The sequence below is a fragment of the Curcuma longa genome, chromosome 1 (genome assembly GCF_044706935.1).
Source record: "Curcuma longa cultivar G26 ecotype Majalengka, Jawa Barat chromosome 1, ITB_CL_G26_1.1, whole genome shotgun sequence".
Taxonomy (NCBI): domain Eukaryota; kingdom Viridiplantae; phylum Streptophyta; class Magnoliopsida; order Zingiberales; family Zingiberaceae; genus Curcuma; species Curcuma longa.
Genome location: NC_133861.1, coordinates 25870941 through 25889907, shown reverse-complemented (window position 1 = coordinate 25889907; position 18967 = coordinate 25870941). Strand labels below are relative to the sequence as shown.

The window sequence follows — 18967 nt, the reverse complement described above, 5'->3', positions numbered from 1 at the left end:
TTCATATTTTTTTTAATTTTACCCTCGGGACATAGTTGAGTTGGTTACGACGACGGGGTAGACTTACTGAAGTGGCTAAGAATCAAATGTCCTCCCCCGTAGTGGCCAAATTTAGCTTCCCGATTTACCTCCTCACAGATGATCGTGGGGCCAACCGTGTGGGACCACTAGGGTTACAGATTCCATCTTTTGCTGAAGAGTTTCCTTTACACTTCTCTCTTACTTTGAGTTGTAAAATACTTTCATTCATGTCTTTGGCTTGTATCTCCATCTCCAATTACAGCAAGGAACACGGTCTGACTATGGCCCTTGACACGGTCGTGCCCTGTACTATGGCTCTGATGATCAAATTCTAACATGCACTATGGTATGGCCGTGCCCCCTGACACTGATGTGGTGCTATGAAAAATGATGACGATTCCCTTGAGTTATTAAAAATATTTGTTAATTTTTGATATCTTTAGAAGCTATAAAAGAACCATGGAGCATTGATTTAGAGATATTTGGGATTAGGGGATCTCCCATTCCCTATCAAAAGTTTTCCTATGATAGGGAACCCTAGGAGAGAGTCATCTTCCAAGACTCCGTAAATATTCCATCAACCAAGGGAGATCTTCCAAAGACACATTGATATCTATGATTAAGTTTTTTTATGGCCTATTAGCTCAGTTGGTTAGAGCGTCGTGTTAATAACGCGAATGTTGCAAGTTCGAGACCTATATGGGCCATTCATATTTTTTTAATTTTGCCCTCGGAGCATAGTTGAGTTGGTTACAATGGGGTAGACTTGCTAAAGTGGGCAAGGATCAAATCTCGACGAAGCTGAGGCAATGCCCTCGCCCATAGTGGCCAATTGCAGCTTCCCAATTTACCTCCTCACAAATGATCGTATGGCCGACCATGTAGGACAACTAGGATTACGAATTTCATCTTTTATCGAAGAGTTTCCTTTACACTTCTCTCTTACTTTGAGTTGTAAAATACTTTCATTCATGTCTTTGACTTGTATCTCCATCTCCAATTGCAGCAAGGAACACGGCCTGACTGTGGCCCTTGACACGGTCGCACCCTGTACTATGGCTCTGATGACCAGATTCTAATAGTCACTATGGTATGGCCGTGTCCCCGGACACAGATGTTGTGCATTGAAACATGATGACGATGCCCCTGAGTTTTTAGAAAAATTCGTTAATTTTTTATATCTTTAGAAGCTATAAAAGAACCATGGAGCATATATTTAGAGATATTTGAGATTAGGGGATCTCCCATTCCCTATCGAAAGTTTTCCTATGACAGGGAACCCTAGGAGAGAGTCATCTTCCAAGACTCTGTAAAGATTCCATCTACCAAAGGAGATCTTCCAAAGACACATTGATATCTATGATTAAGTTTCCTACATGGCCTATTAGCTCAGTTGGTTAGAGCGTCGTGCCAATAACGCGAAGGTCACAGGTTCGAGACCTGCATGGGCCATTTATATTTTTTTAATTTTGCCCTCGGGGCATAGTTGAGTTAGTTATGACGGGGTAGACTTGCTGAAGTTGGCAAGGATCAAATCTCGACGAAGCTGAGGCAATGCCCTCCCCCGTAGTGGCCAATTGCAGCTTCCTGATTTACCTCCTCATAGGTTATCATGGGGTCAACTGTGTGGGACCGCTAGGGTTTCGGATTCCACCTTTTACTGAAGAGTTTCCTTTAAACTTCTCTCTTACTTTGAGTTGTAAAATACTTTCATTCGTGTCTTTGGCTTGTATCTCCATCTCCAATTTCAGCAAGGAACACGGTCTGACTATGGCCCTTGACACGGTCGTGCCCTGTACTATGGCTCTGATTATCAAATTCTAACATGCACTATGGTCAGGTCGTTTTCCCTGACACTGATGTGGTGCATTGAAACATGATGACGATGCCCTTGAGTTTTTAGAAAAATCGTTAATTTTTTATATCTTTAGAAGCTATAAAAGAACCATGGTGCATTGATTTAGAGATATTTGGTATTAGGGGATCTCCCATTCCCTATCGAAAGTTTTCCTATGACAGGGAACCCTAGGAGAGAGTCATCTTCCAAGACTCCGTAAATATTCCATCTACCAAGGGAGATCTTCCAAAGACACATTGATATCTATGATTAAGTTTGCTTCATGGCCTATTAGCTCAGTTGGTTAGAGCGTCGTGCTAATAACGCGAAGGTCGCAGGTTCGAGACCTGCATGGGCCATTCATATTTTTTTAATTTTGCCCTCGGGGCATAGTTGAGTTGGTTATGATGGGGTTAACTTGCTGAAGTTGGCAAGGATCAAATCCCGACGAAGCTGAGGCAATGCCCTCCCCCATAGTGGCCAATTGCAGCTTCCCAATTTACCTCCTCACAGATGATCGTGGGGCCGACCATGTGGGACCGCTAGGGTTACGGATTCCACCTTTTATCGAAGAGTTTCCTTTACACTTCTCTCTTACTTTGAGTTGTAAAATACTTTCATTTATGTCTTTGACTTGTATCTCTATCTCCAATTGCAGCAAGGAACACGGCCTGACTGTGGCCCTTGACACGTTCGCACCCTGTACTATGGCTCTGATGACCAGATTCTAATAGTCACTATGGTATGGCCGTGTCCCCGGACACAGATGTGGTGCATTGAAACATGATGATGATGCCCCTGAGTTTTTAGAAAAATTCATTAATTTTTTATAACTTTAGAAGCTATAAAAGAACCATGGAGCATAGATTTAGAGATATTTGGGATTAGGGGATCTCCCATTCCCTGTCGAAAGTTTTCCTATGACAGGGAACCATAGGAGAGAGTCATCTTCCAAGACTCCGTAAAGATTCCATCTACCAAGGGAGATCTTTCAAAGACACATTAATATCTATGATTAAGTTTCCTTTATGGCCTATTAGCTCAGTTGGTTAGAGCGTCGTGCTAATAACGCGAAAGTCGCTGGTTCGAGACCTACATGGGTCATTCATATTTTTTTTTTAATTTTGCCCTTGGGGCATAGTTGAGTTGGTTACGATGGATTTCTGATCAGCCTTGACTATACTATTCCGTGGAGTTTTGGTTTTGGATGGTTGTGGTTATGTAGGATTATGGTTCTGATCAAAAGAAGAGGTGGAGCTGATTTCAAAACCTTGGATCTGAGGACCTTGATTTATTGGTCCTATTACACAAAGTTGGGTATTTTCTGGGGTCTATCATTGACAAACATCTTATCAGGTGGGTACCCCTGTGCTTGGTCAACACAGGTCCTCTTTTGTAGTACATAATTTAATTGTTTATCCTGTTGATACTCCTGCTACTTGTACTATTTATCTGATTGATACTATATGATATTCGTTGTTGAATATTTTCTAGTTGACCCTTGATATGGTTTGATACTATCCTGTTGAATCTCTTGATACTTAGGTGTGTTATCTAATTGATACCTTTTGATACTCGTTAATTGATACATGTTTGTTGACCTTGATTGACCTATCTATTGATAGTTCAGCCTTTAGTTGATATCGTTGATCTATGATGACCCCTCTTGATTCATGTTAATTTTACTGATTAGTTGTGACCATTACATGATGAGATGATTATCATAACATCTACATGCTAGAAGTAGGTGTTGTTGCTTGCTGTTGTTGTTATACCTCTCACTGCCTGTGTGGGTGAGAGCATTATAGCACTGCCTGTGTGGGTGCTACGCTCTGCCTATGTGGGTGTGATCATTATATCATTATAGCACTGCCTGTGTGTGTGCTACACACTGTCTGTGTGGGTCCGACGCACTGCCTGTGTGGGTGCGATCATCTTAGCACTGCCTATGTGGGTGATAGCATGCTTTTGCTGTATTATACGATTTGGTACAGAGTCCATAACTTTCCATCTGTTATTGAAGATCCATATGGTACAACTTATAAATATGGGAAGCACACATAAATGGACTAAACGGATTATATTTTAGGATTTATCGTACTAGTACAGTCATTTGCTCTATCATAATCTAGATGTAATGCATATTGGGAAGAATATTTTTGATAATATGGTAAATACAATCATGGATATCTCTGAAAAAATGAAAGATAATTTAAATGCAAGAAAAGATATACGACTCATTTGTAAAAGACTCACTCTTGATGCCGATGAAAATAGTAGGGGACCAAAGTCAAAGGTAATTTATACATTAAATAGAGATCAGAGATGTATTATTTGTGAATGGTTAAAATCTTTAAAATTTTCAAATGGTTATGTCTCTAATATTGAAAGATGTGTTGACTTGAAAGAATACAAATTAATTGGTTTGAAAAGTCATGACTGTCATATATTCATGAAAAGACTTATTCCTATTTCATTTAAGGAACTTTTACTAAATTTTATCTGGGATGCAATTTCGGAGTTAAGCATTTTTCTTCATGATATTTGCTTAACAATTTTGAGACATTCACACATGAAGACTTTAGAGACAGATATTCCAATCATTTTGTACAATTTAGAAAGGATTTTTTCAACTTCATTTTTTGATTCCATGGAACATTTTTTAGTTTATTTGCTATATGAGGTCAAAGTTGGAGGTTCTGTCCATTATCAATGGATGTATCCATTTGAAAGGTATATTTTGAATTTTAATTAATGGATAAATATTTAATTATCTTATTATATATTGTTTATATCTAATATGATTTCTTATATGATAAATAGATTTCTATATCATTTGAAGAAAAAAGTAAAAAATAAAGTATATGTTGAAGTCTCTATTGTTAATGCATATATCGTAGAGGAAGTAATAACTTTTGCATCATATTATTTTGAGCCTCACGTTAAAAGCAAAAGGCGGATATCAGGAAGAAATGATGAAGGTCCTATTTATCCAAATTTAAACTCATTTTTAATTTTTAATTATCTTGGTCGATCAAGTGGACAATGTAAGCATAGATATTTAACTGGTCAAGAATGGCATGCAACCCAAACATATATTTTACTGAATTATCCAGAAGTCACACCATATTTCGAATGAGTATATATTTTATTTTTTTAATATTTTATATCATCATTATTTTATGTTATAATTTAATTTTTTGAAGGATTTTTCAACACTTATATTCTGAAATGTCGACACAAGACTTTGATCGATTTTGTGATGAAGAATTTGCACCGTGATTTAAATCATATATAAGTAGTCAATCTAACTTGTACTATCATTTATATATATATATATATATATATATGCAAATTTTTAAATATATTTTTTTGATTTTAGGTTCATGATAATCAAGCTCACCTTGAGCAGGAATTTCTATTTCATCTTTTTTTTTGGTTCAAAAGCATTGGTACGCACTTAGCCAACATATTTTATAAATAGATATAATTTTCATACTCAAGAATATAGAATGGAAAAGAGTACAATGAATGGTGGGATATATGTTCAATCATCAGATCATGATAGAAGTGCAAGCAATGATTTTTATGGTTTGATGGATGAAATTATAGAGGTAGAATACCCCGGATCAGAAATGCGAGTTATTTTATTTATGTGTAGTTGATTTGACCCTGTAAGAGGAATGAAAGTGCATCCACATTATAATTTGATTGAAATAAATCATAAGAGATTTTATAAAAAAATATGAACTATTTGTGTTGGCATAACAAGTTATTCAAGTATTCTATGCTTCATATCCTAGTTTGAGACGTGATAAAAATGATTTTTGGGTTGTTTGTAAAACTAAAGCACGGAAAAAGATTGTGGAATGTTGGGAAGATATTGCATATCAACAAGAGGAAGTTATAGGAATACATTTCAGACTGAAGAATATATTATTTCAATATTACGCGCGAGATCCTAACGAAATTGTAATAAATATGGATGCAAGTGAAATTAATGATAATGAATCTGACGACGATGACGACGACGATAATGCCAATGAAAATGAGGACTTTGATATTATATAAAAAATGAGGAGATCTTTTTAAAATGATAATGAAATTTTTATGAGTAATTTAGTTTTATTCTGTATATTTATATGACTTGATACTTATTTAATTGTTTATATATTGTCTAATTGTTAAATATTTGTAATTAACTATTAATGCACCGTATTTTTTTTATAGGTCATTACAGGTGATATTATTTATGTGTTTAGTTTTACACCTGCTTATATCGTAGCACATATGGTAAATTTTTCATATTCTCTTTATGTAATCAATATTTATTAATTATTTTATCTCATAACAATTTTGGTTGACAGTTTCGCAGAGGTAGTTATAGACGGAATACTCCTGGCCAGTTTGCTTCAACACCTGGCGCTGCAAGACCTTCGCATGCATCTTCGCCGCTAGAGTCGTTGCCTTCACAGTCTCCAATCCCTTCTCCCAAACAATCCGCTGTTGAGATGGAGGATATTTGCGAGTTTATAATCCTTCACGGCGATTCATAAGTATTTATCATTTTTTTAGATATTTAGATTTTATTTTATTTAGTTTATTTAATAATATTTATTTGAAATTTTTGTAGAGATTTAAAAATTTTGTACGAGTTATTCACGAAATTAATAAAATCATGAATAATCATTGGGGAGGGGCTTCTATGACTTATACCAGTACTCCAGCACCTACAAAAGAATAATTATGGTGGAATGAATTTAAGATATATGTTTCCTTCAATTGATATATCAAATTAAATTGAATATATATAATCATTTATTATTTTTTTAATTTTAGCGAGTATTTAATTGGGATCTATCAGAAGAATTGGAAATCGACCGGATTTTTAAAAAAATGTGGGGATCATATTCGGCATGTTCTAAATCATGCCAAGACCAGGGAAAAAAAACACCATGCATCATCGATGAAAATTAGACAAGGATCCTCGATTTTTGAGAAATCGAGGAAAGTAAAGAAAGAAGTCATCAGAATAAGGCAAATCAAATATTGAATTCTAGTCACTCATCTACTACATATGCGAGAGACTCCAACAACATTGAGGAACATACACGCAGATTGGTAAATTTTTTATAAACACTACATTACTAATTAAATTTAAATTATTATATTATTTCTAACAATGCAATTTTAGGCTAAGGAGTCGGGGAAGAAGCCGTTTTTTATTGAGATATTTACCCGCACATTTCAAAAAAAAGATAAGACTTGGAGCGGGGAGAGAGCTAAAGCTATGAAGGTTTGGATTTTAATATTTAACTTAATTGGATTCTAATAGTTATGTATCTTCTTTAACTTATTAAATGTATTTGTATTTCGATACAAGAAGAATATGATGAGCTCGAGCTGGCACAGAGAAGTTCAAGTGCTAGTGATAATGCTGATGGATCTGAGTCCTCTGTTGGGAATGACCTGAATATTTGGTTGGAGGCAAGTGGAGGATCCAAGGGGGGAGGATATTGGGAATGGGTTCTCTAAGCAAAACTCATCAAGTTGTTGGCACATCTTCTTCCACCCCACCAGCAATGAAGGCACAGATAGAAAATCTAACTGAAGATGTCTCTAATTTAAAGGGCATAATTTTGTAAAGGGATAAAGAAATGAGAGAAATGCGTAGACAACAGGATTTTATTATATATTATCTTCAGTTAGGCTCCGCTCCGAGTCAGCTTCCTCCTGGTTCCGGTGATGACTGTGATGAGGTTGATTCTTCATAAGCTTAGTTGTGTATCAATTTGATTTTTCTCACAATTAGCATTGCTTTAATTTTTTTTTTTTGTAAATCTTTTATTTTTTTATTGATTAATATTATTATTTTATTTCAAATAGGGTTGGCGAAACCAAGGACGGCTGTGAGATAAGTATTTACATATTATAATTTATTTATATAAAATAATATTTTTTATTTGCTATTGTCGGAAAAGAAAAAGAAGCATGGATGGAGAAAACAGTGAAGAAGCAGAAAGTATTGTCCGAGGTCAATGCCGTGGACGATGATACTTTTTGCTTCTTGTGGTTTTGAGACTTTGTTAGTTGTTTGGATACTTTATTGGATGTTCTGAGACTATGTTGGATATTTTGAGATATTTATTTATTCTCCTATATTGGATGTTTTGATGTTTTAAATGTTTAGATACATTTGCATTCAGGATGAATATTTTGAGACTTTGTGTGAATGTTTGATTTATATTTCATTGAAATATGTTTGCTTGTTTGAATGTGTTTGTTTATTAAGATGTGTTTGTGTGTTATGATGTGATTGATTGTTGTGAATTATGTGATGAATTAGTAGTTTTGAAATGAAGTGAATTTGTATATGTAAACAGGCTTGTGTTTGTAAAAATGATTCATATTTTGATAGAATGGAATGAATCTATGAGAAATTTTAAAGGTCTGCGATGAATTTTGCTATCAAAACAGTTTCATCGTAAAATTATCATAATTTTACTATGCTATTGAAACTTTGGAGATGAAAATATGCTTTCATCGTCAATTTAGCAGATATTCGTCGTCAATTTGGCAACGAACTTTCCTTTCATCGTCAATTTTGACGACGAAAATTATTTTCGTCGTCAAATTGACGATTCTCCTATAGCCTCTCTATTGTGTTGTGGTCCCTCCACATGGGCCACATTTGGGCTTTTACCCTAAGCCCACTTTGGCGGTATTCTATTTAAACTGAGGAGGGCAGTCGTCGCAAACTACGCAGCGAGAGAAACAAAAAGGAGAGAAAGAAGGTGTGCAGATTTTTCCAGCGCAGTCTCAGAAAAACTCAGTTTGTCGGAGTTTGAACCGTTGGATCATCGTCAAATTTTGACAGCGTGTTCGTAACATCTTGTGCATCATTCTGAACGGTGGAGATCGGATTTTGACATCTGTTTATTGAGGTCATTCTTTCCCAACAAGTGGTATTAGAGCTAGGTTGATTGGTTTGATATATTTTTGTGTTAATCAAATGGAGGATCAAGTAGCAACAACAATACTATGATTAAGCTCACGGCTACCAATTACTCAATTTGGAAGTCGCGAATGGAGGATTTATTATGCTGTCTTGATTATGAAGACTGTAAAATACGGTAAAAAAAATAAAAAAAATAAAATGGTTAATGGTTAACGGGTTTAAACCCCGTTAACCCATTAGGAATCCAATAACCCTCCCCCTAATCGCGACTTCTCCTCTTCCGCCCGACTCTTCTCCTTCCGCCCGACGCCTCTTCTTCTTCCCCCACCTGCCGCACCCTTTACTTCTTCCGACGGAAAACGTTATTGAGGTTAGTTATATTAATTGATTTATATAACTAATCAGTTGATGGGATAAGTGGTGTTATTTGAATTTAATTGGATTCAAGTGGTGAGCAAATCATGGTTGGATTAGTTTAACTCTTGGTTGGGTTAATTCGAATGGGGTTAAACAAATATTAAGAATTTGCTAAGGTTTTATTGGATAGGAATATTTATATCGTTGTAATTAGAAATCTTATTTATTCTAATTACATGACACTGAACCAGACTTTTGACGGAGGTTCTTTTTCTTATACGAATCGGACAATCTTTTGAAGGCGGGTACCTTGACTTATCTCTTTTGATATGTCAATTATGATATGTATGGTTTGGTATCTAGTAGTAAATTTTTATGCATGTATATATTTGCCCTAGCATGCTTCTATCTGATACAGACTGTTTGCCTTTATCTGATACTTGTTCTTAGATTAGGGATACATTGTTTCCTTTACTAGGCATTGATTTATTTCTGGTTATACCTTGCATGTATACCTAGACCTATGATACTCAAGGCATTTTGTCTTGCCCAATCTGGTGCATATTATATGGAGGCATAGTTTGGTACGATTGCATACATTAGTGTCATGCATCATCCTTGCATTATTGCATGCTAGCGATCATCGGCTCCTCCTTGATAGTCGTAGTCTGAGCCCGTCGCTAGTTACATGATCTGCACACACAACCACTCATGGATTAGTGGTATATCAGGAGGGTGTGTGCAGTTGCTCTGTCAGGGCTCCGCTCGGCCGCATCAAAGGTATATGGTGCCATAGTGCCGTAGCGTGGTAGCATTACAGGGATCCCTCCTTCGTATTATGAGACGAGGAGATGAGAGCTTTGCTCCCCCATATGATTTGGGGTAGGAGGATAGGTGTACTCCGCCAGCATCCTGTCCACTCGGTCACTGAGCAGTGATGGCAGAGTGCACAGTTGTCACAGCCCTACCCACTCGACCTCACCATTGTGGTGACGGTGGCTGACTGGCGTCAGGGGTGACCATGTCATTGCATCATGTGCATACTGCATGGTTTGCATTGCTTGCTGTATTTGTTTGCTGCATATGTTTGACATGCATACAGGAGGACTTATGCATTTGGTTAGGCGACCTTACATCTATTTGCATGGTTCATGCTATGATTCTGGTATGTACAGTTTTCCAGTTCCAGTGTGTATTTCTTTCTGTACAGGCATGATTATTTACCAGTAGATAGTTTATTATACATATCTATTGAATACCCGCTGAGTTCTTTGAACTCATCCCGTTGGTTGATTTCTCTTTTCAGGATGACGTCTGTCTAGAGAGCCGAGCTGCTAGTCCCATGTCGAGATCTCGACACTTTTGGTTTTGTTATTATTATCAGTACTTTTGTTTCAGAGTTTGCTTTATATCATGTATATTTTTGAATACATCTTGTGGTTTTGGTGTGCATGTGATATGTTACTAGTTGTGGATCTTATTTCAGTTTTAGTACTTGTGATGTGGTTTTGTTATGTTTATGGATTTTTAGCCGTGTAGGCTTATTTGTGGCCTTGTAGGCCTTTGTATATATGTATTCAGGATAATTGTCAGCGTTACAGGGGAGATGCTGTCGAAATGATCAGACAGCCGTCTCCCGGGGCGTGACGAAGACACACTTTTAGGTGATAAAGGCAAACCTCATGATATGTCAGATGCTCAATGGGTTAAATTGAATAGAAAGACTGTTGGTAAAATTCGACAGTGGGTTGATAATAGTGTGTATCAACATGTTGCAAATGAAACAAATGCAAGTGTATTGTGGAAAACTTTGCAGGAGCTATATGAGAAGAAGAATGCACAGCACAAGGCTTTTCTTTTCAGGAAATTGATGTATCTCAGGTACAGGGATGGCACCTCAGTTTCAGAGCACTTGAATGTTTTTCAAAGTATAGTAAATCAGTTGACTGGGATGACGATACAGTTAGATGATGAGATACTTGCTCTATGCTTAATTGGTTCTCTATCTGACAGTTGGGAAACACTTGTTGTTTCACTTAGTAATTCTGCTCCAGATGGTAAGCTCACTGTGAAGATGGTGAAAGAAAGTATGTTGAATAAAGAAAATAGAAGAAAAGAGCGAGGAATATTAACTATGCATAATCAAGCTTTAGTTACAGAAAAACGTGGAAGAAGCAAGAGCAAGACACCAAGAAATTATGATAGTCATGACAAGTCACGAGGTAAATCTCATAGTAGATACACATTTAAGTGTTATTATTGTGATAAGCCAGGGCATAAGAAGTCTCAGTGCAGGTTATGGAAAAGGGAACAAAGTGAGAAAGGTGAAGCGAAGAATGAAGATGTTAGTACAGCAATCGCTACAGATGGTGATGTGACTATTATTTGCGATATTAATAACATTAATCTCACATGTCAGGATTCTCATTGGGTAGTTGATTCTGGTGCATCATATCATGTCACTTCTCGTCGTGATGTGTTTTACAGCTATACAAATGGTGAATTCGGTAATGTGAAGATGGGGAACAATGCAGAATGCAAGATTATAGGCATTGGTGATGTCTACATGAATACAAATATTGGGTGCAAGTTGCATCTGAAGAATGTGAGACATGTTCCTGAAATTCGCTTGAATTTGATCTCCACTGGTATACTAGATGATATGGGGTACCATAGTTTCTTTGGTGAAGGTAAATGGAAGCTCACTAAAGGAACTTTAATAGTTGCCAAGGGAAACAAGTATAGTTCCTTATATGTGACAGAGGCTAAATCTTATGGGGGAGAAGTGAATGTAGCTGGTGATTTATCTGCTCAGCTATGGCATTTGCGACTTGGACACATGAGTGAGAAAGGTATGCAAATGCTCTCTAAGAAACAGAATATTCCTGGCTTGAAGAACATATATTTAAAGGTATGTACACATTGCATTACTGGTAAACAACATAGAGTTTCTTTTAAAACATTTTCTCCGTCTAGAAAGACAGATTTGTTGGATCTAGTGCATACTGATATCTGTTCTATGGATGCTTTGAGTCTTGGTGGTGCTCGTTATTATATTACCTTCATTGATGATCATTCTAGGAAGGTTTGAGCTTATGCTTTAAAAACTAAAGATGAGGCTCTTGAAAAATTTAAGTGTTTTCATGCATCAGTTGAGAGAGAAACTGGTAAGAAGCTGAAATGCATTCGTTCAGACAATGGTGGTGAATATCGTGGGCCATTTGAAGAATATTGCAGAATCCAAGGAATCAAGTTAAAGAAGACAGAACCAAAAACACCTCAGCATAATGGAGTTGCAGAGAGAATGAATCGCACAATTAATGATAGGGTTCGTTGTATGCTCTCTCATGCAAAATTGCCAAAGTCCTTTTGGGGAGAGGCCATGAGATTAGCAATTGATGTGATTAATCTTTCTCCATCAGTTCCACTAAACCATGATGTACCGTTGAGGGTTTGGTCAGGAAAAGATGTCTCATACAGTTATCTGAGAGTTTTTGGTTGTAGGGCATTTGTGCACATTCCTAGAGATGAGAGATCTAAACTTGACAGTAAGACAAGACAATGCATTTTCATCGGATATGGCCACGATGATTTTGGGTATAGATTTTGGGATCCAGTCAACAAAAAGGTTATTAGAAGCAGAGATGCTATTTTCTTTGAAGATCAGACCATAGCAGATTTTGAGAAGTCAGAAGAGTCAAAGTCTAGCTGTGAAGGAGTTGATACAGGTATGGTGCGTCCACCTATGGTTTCTATTGATAATAATAATCATGTACCTGTTGATGATCCGACTTTAGCTGATGGTGAGTCAGTTCAAGAGAACCCAAATGAAATGTCAGTTGATCATCAGATTATAAGAAGAAGCACAAGAGAGAGACAACCTTCTAAAAGATACTCCACCAACGATTATGTGATGCTGACTGATGGGGGAGAACCAGAGACTTATGAGGAGGTTTTGTCTCACGAAAAGAAAGGTGAGTGGTTAGCTGCTATGCAAGATGAGATAGATTCCTTGCATGAGAATCACACCTATGACTTAATGGAGTTGCCTGAGGGCAAGAGAGCATTGAAGAACAAATGGGTGTTCAGATTGAAGACTGAAGAGAATGTTTTGCAACCAAGGTACAAGGCAAGATTGGTTGTGAAGGGATTTGGTCAAATAAAGGGAATTGACTTTGATGAGATTTTCTCACCTGTTGTGAAGATGAGCTCTATCCGAGTTGTTTTGGGATTAGCAGCTAGTCTGGATTTGGAGATTGAGCAGCTTGATGTGAAGACTGCATTTCTCCATGGTGACTTGGAGGAGGAGATTTATATGGAGCAGCCTCAAGGTTTTAAAGTTAAAGGTAAGGAAAATCTTATTTGCAAGTTGAGAAAAAGTTTATACGGGCTTAAGCAAGCGCCAAGACAGTGGTACAAGAAATTTGATACTTTCATGAAAGCAAATAGGTACAGTAAGACTACTTGTGATCATTGTGTATTTGTGAAGAAATTTTCTGAAGGTGACTTTATAATTCTCCTATTATATGTTGATGACATGTTGATTATTGGTCACAATACTGTCAAGATTAAAAAGCTCAAAGGAGAACTCAGCAAATCCTTTGCCATGAAGGATTTAGGTGCTGCTAAGAAAATCCTCGGCATAAAAGTCATTCGTGACAGGAAGAAGAAAGAACTTTGGTTATCTCAAGAGGGATATATTGAGAAAGTTCTTGAGAGATTTAATATGAGCAATGCAAAACCTGTTGTTTCTCCACTTGCAGGTCATTTTAAGCTTTCTTCAAAGGAATGTCCTATAAGTGAGCAAGAAAAACAAGAAATGAAGAATGTCCCTTATGCATCAGCAGTAGGGAGCTTGATGTATGCCATGGTGTGTACAAGGCTAGATATTGCTCATGCCGTTGGTGTTGTTAGTCGGTTTCTTTCAAATCCAGGAAAAGAGCATTGGGCAGCATTAAAATGGATTATCAGGTATCTCAGAGGTACTTCTAAACTATGTATACACTTTGGGAATGATAAACCTGTGTTGAAGGGTTATACAGATGCAGATATGGCAGGTGATATTGATTCAAGAAAATCCTTGTCTGGTTATTTAATTACTTTTGCAGGGGGAGCAGTTTCATGGCAATCAAAATTGCAGAAGTGTGTTGCTTTGTCAACTACAGAGGCTGAGTATATAGCAGTTACAGAAGCTTGCAAGGAAGTATTGTGGATGCAGAAATTCCTACAAGAGTTAGGCCATGAGCAAGAAAAGTATGTTTTGTACTGTGACAGCCAAAGTGCAATTCATCTCAGCAAGAATTCCACATTCCACTCACGTTCGAAGCATATCGATGTGAGGTATCATTGGATTCGTGATGTGTTAGAATCAAAGATGCTACAGCTTGAGAAGATTCATACCAATGAAAATGGTTCTGATATGATGACTAAGGCATTGCCAAAAGAAAAGCTTGTAATGTGCCGAGATATTGCAGGTATGGGGGAACCTTCCTCCATGTGATCGGGAGGGGGAGATTTGTTGTGGTCCCTCCACATGGGCCACATTTGGGCTTTTACCCTAAGCCCACTTTGGCGGTATTCTATTTAAACTGAGGAGGGTAGCCGTCGCAAACTACGCAGCGAGAGAAACAAAAAGGAGAGAAAGAAGGTGTGCAGATTTTTCCAGCGCAGTCTTAGAAAAACTCAGTTTGCCAGAGTTTGAACCGTTGGATCATCGTCAAATTTTGACAGCGTGTTCGTAACATCTTGGGCATCATTCTAAACGGTGGAGATCGGATTTTGACATCTGTTTATTGAGGTCATTCTTTCCCAACATATTGCAACGAAATCAATTTTCATCGCGAAATTGACGATGAAAATAAATATTCGTCACAAAAATAATGACGAAAAGAAATTTTTGTCGCAAATTACAAATATTGATGTGACGAAAAATTTATTCGTTGCAAAATTGACAACGAATCAGTTGTTTTTTATCGCAGAATTTTACGACGAGTTATTACGAACGAAAAATATTTCGTCGTAAAATTCATCATCAAATTTTTTTACGATGAAAATATTTTTTATTTTCATCCTAAAATTCATAGCAAACGGTCCTTTTTTATAGTATTTCTTGTTTAAAGCCTGATAGATGCCCCCAGTACTGTTGCTTTCTACAACAGTACTATAATTCATGGAATTAATCCAGTAAGGTCGATCGCCATGCCAGTTAAGTAATTAAGTTGGTGACCAAGCTGACCAACCAGTATTTATCAGTGGTTCCATCTGAACCATCTCCCTCGTCACATCTGGACTCGTAATGAATTAGAAACCAAACAAGTTCATCTTTTAGGTTCACCTGCTTGACCCCAGCCAAAAATTATAATATCAACGACAGTAATGCATGCATGCAAATATTAATTTAAACACAAAGAGAGAAAACGATATGATCACAATCAATTCTACTTCGTCATTCTTGAGCACGTTACGCCATACACATGGCCGGCGTTAAATTTAACATTAGCTCTAACTAACTAACCTACAAATTTAAGAGAGGTTGAAGGCGACCACCTGCAGCACCCCCGCCGGTTGGTACGTCGTCTCACTCATACATTGTTTATGCTTATCGATAACTAATCGCACAAAAGCAATCATATCGGTCGCTCTGACACGTATATAAGGACGCTAGCTAGCTAACAGAATGGACATGCATGGAATTGAGGCCATGGGAAGACAATTACTCGTTGCAGTCGTCGTTTCTCTTCTCTGTGTTGCACTTGCAGCAGATGCAGCGGTGGTGGAGCGCATCTTCCATGTACCGATCGATCGATATATATATCATTCTTCTTCTTGTTTTGTTTTTGTTTGTTAATTTGTTTGTTGGAGTTGGGCAGGTGAAGAACTTGACGATTAGCCGGCTGTGCGAGAGAAGAGTCATCACTGCGGTGAACGGCAGCATTCCAGGTCCCACTCTCAAGGTTTTTGAAGGTGACACCGTAGTTGTTCATGTCATCAACGACTCGCCCTACAACATAACCATTCACTGGTACCTATCCTCATCTCCTATCTCCTATCTCCTATCAGTATATCTAGCCTTCAATTTAGATTGAATCTATCGAGTTGGTATGTCCCGTTAAACACTTTAGACGGATTGAGTTAAAATTTTATCAATCCATTTTAAGATAAATTCATATGAATTGACCCACAATGACGAAGCTAGCCTGGGTGATTTACCAGGGCTGATTCTGGACCATGGACTACGCCGATACAATACCCCAAGCCACCTTCTTTATTTTTTCAAATTTTTCATTCTTTTGCCCGTAAATCCAAGCTTTTTTCCTTTTCCGAAGTTGTCGGACCCTCGGGCTATAGCCTGGTAGCTCATAAGATGGCTATGCACGCCATTGTTGACCCGTTCCTGCGATCTGCGTGGATTGGCCCGCGACAGATTTGGGTTGGCCCGCAGATTGAGAATTTTTTTTTTTAAATTAAAGTAGAAAATTTAATGAATTAGTGGATTTGATCCGTCTAAATTAAAATTTCAACTTAATCAATTTAAATTGTAATCAAACTTAAAATTTTTAATATTTTTAATATTTTTTTTTATTTTTTGATAGGTCCGTGAGTGGTTCGCCTAATTTGTAATTCATAAATTAGAAATTTTTCAATTCGTCAAGTTAGTGAGTCGATCTATTCTTTTTTATTATATGATAAATTTTTAGTGGATTAGTTTGCTCTGTAGATTCATCCAATTTGACACCTCTTTATGTATATATTAAAAGTGATTTATGGCAATGCATATATATTAAAAATGATTTATGACAATGCAGGCATGGGATATTTCAAAAGCGAAGTGCGTGGGCGGACGGGCCGAACATGATAACGCAGTGTCCCATCCGGCCGGGAAACAAATACGTCTACAAATTCAACGTCACAGAGCAGGAAGGCACGCTCTGGTGGCACGCCCACGTCTCCTATCTCCGCGCCACCGTCTACGGTGCGCTCGTCATCCGACCACGCCACGCCCGCTCTTATCCCTTCCCCAAACCCTATCGAGAAGTCCCCATCTTGCTCGGTACGTACGTACGTACATCAATCATTCAACGCCCAATTCACTTTTGTAATTACTTTCTATTCCAGGCGAGTGGTGGAATGGCAACGTGGTGGACGTCGAAAAGCAGGCTTTCCTCTCCGGCGGTAGCCTGAGCAACATCTCCGATGCCTTCACCATCAACGGGAGCCCAGGTCATCTGTACAAGTGTTCTAAAAATCGTAAGAACAAGTCAAAATCATTTAATTTATTGTATTACATCGATCGATGAAGAAGGCTGAAGGCGTTTGATTAATTTGCAGACGCCTACGAGCTTGAAGTCGTCGCCGGCGAGACGTACCTACTTCGGATCATCAACGCTGCAGTCAATAATCAGCTTTTCTTCAAGATCGCAGGCCACAACTTCACCGTCGTCGCCGTCGATGCCAGTTACACCAACCCCTACCAGACCGACGTGGTGGTCATAGCGCCGGGCCAGACGGTGGACGCTTTGATCACCGCCGATGCTCCTCCCTCGAGCTACTACATGGCCGCCCGAGCATATGCCAGCGCCGGCCTATATGGCCCTCCTTTCGACAACACTACGACCACTGCTATTCTCCGTTATGCCAACTCCGGCGGCCGGTCGTTACCTGCTTCGATGCCGAGCATGCCGGCGTTCGATGATACACCGACGGCGCATCGGTTCTACACCAACTTGACTGGGCTTCTACGGCCGGAGACGCCCGCCGTACCTCTCCACGTCGATGAGCGCATGTTCGTCACCTTCGGTTTGGGGGTCGGCGCATGCGAGCCGAGCCAAGTGCTGTGCAACCGGAGTAGAGGTGCCGTCACAGCCAGCATGAACAACGTCTCCTTCCAATTCCCCACCTCGATATCGCTGCTGGAAGCGCATTACAAGGGCCTCGACGACGGAGTTTATACGTCTGATTTTCCCGACGATCCTCCGGTGATGTTCGACTTCACGAACGCGAAGCTCAACACCGACCCTGCCTTGACCGCGCTTCTGTCCGCGCAGAAGGGGACGAGGCTGAAGAAAGTGAAGTACGGCGCGACGGTGGAGATGGTGCTGCAGAACACGGCGATGATCGGCGCGGAGAACCACCCGCTGCACCTCCACGGGTTCAACTTCTTCGTGCTCGCGCAGGGCTTCGGAAACTATAATGCGACGGCGGCGACCGGCGGCTACAACTTGGTAGACCCGCAGGTGAGGAACACCATTGCAGTGCCTTTGAGGGGATGGGCCGTCATCAGGTTTGTGGCCAACAATCCAGGTAATTACATATGATACATAAGCTCATGCATCAAGCTAAACCAAACCCTAGCTAATTATGGTAATGAATTAAGCAGGAGTGTGGATTATGCACTGCCATCTGGAGCAGCATTTGCCGCTAGGGTTAGCGATGGCGTTTGAGGTAGAGGATGGAACGACGCCGGAATCGGTTCTTCCTCCGCCGCCTTCGGATTTCCCGACGTGCTAGGAAGGCCAAGGAAAGGCTGGCTGAGTAGTTTAACGGCCTAGCTATCTGTTGGTTGGGCCATCGCTATTATATATTTATTTATATATTTATTAAGCAATTTTTTGTATTCATTGTAATGGGTTTCCCTTTTCTTTTCGAAAAATTCATCAAAAATTAATAATTACACGCATATTATGCAGTAATTCAAGCAAATCAATGGAGACAACTTAGTTTTCTTAGCATGGTCTGTGTCTGTAGATCCGATAAAATTCATGTAGACTCATGTTCTCATAATTTTATTTTTGAAT

General features: G+C 38.6%; 1 protein-coding gene, 2 non-coding genes and 1 pseudogene across 3 annotated transcripts; all 4 read left to right on the top strand.

Moving 5' to 3' along the window:
- Window positions 1-1399: 1399 nt before the first annotated feature.
- Window positions 1400-1473, top strand: TRNAI-AAU (transfer RNA isoleucine (anticodon AAU)). Its single transcript has one exon. It is a non-coding gene; the product is annotated as a tRNA-Ile (tRNA).
- A 670-nt stretch (window positions 1474-2143) lies between these two features.
- Window positions 2144-2217, top strand: TRNAI-AAU (transfer RNA isoleucine (anticodon AAU)). The gene has a single exon. It is a non-coding gene; the product is annotated as a tRNA-Ile (tRNA).
- Window positions 2218-4119: 1902 nt separating this feature from the next.
- Window positions 4120-7632, top strand: LOC141826909 (uncharacterized; annotated as a pseudogene).
- An 8237-nt stretch (window positions 7633-15869) lies between these two features.
- On the top strand, window positions 15870-18854 carry LOC141834536 (laccase-7-like). Its single transcript, XM_074721857.1, has 6 exons — window positions 15870-15963; window positions 16043-16194; window positions 16979-17223; window positions 17289-17420; window positions 17502-18473; window positions 18550-18854. Exons 1-6 carry the CDS (start codon window positions 15874-15876, stop codon window positions 18678-18680), a joined length of 1722 nt encoding a protein of 573 aa, XP_074577958.1. The 5' UTR covers window positions 15870-15873; the 3' UTR covers window positions 18681-18854.
- Window positions 18855-18967: the final 113 nt, after the last annotated feature.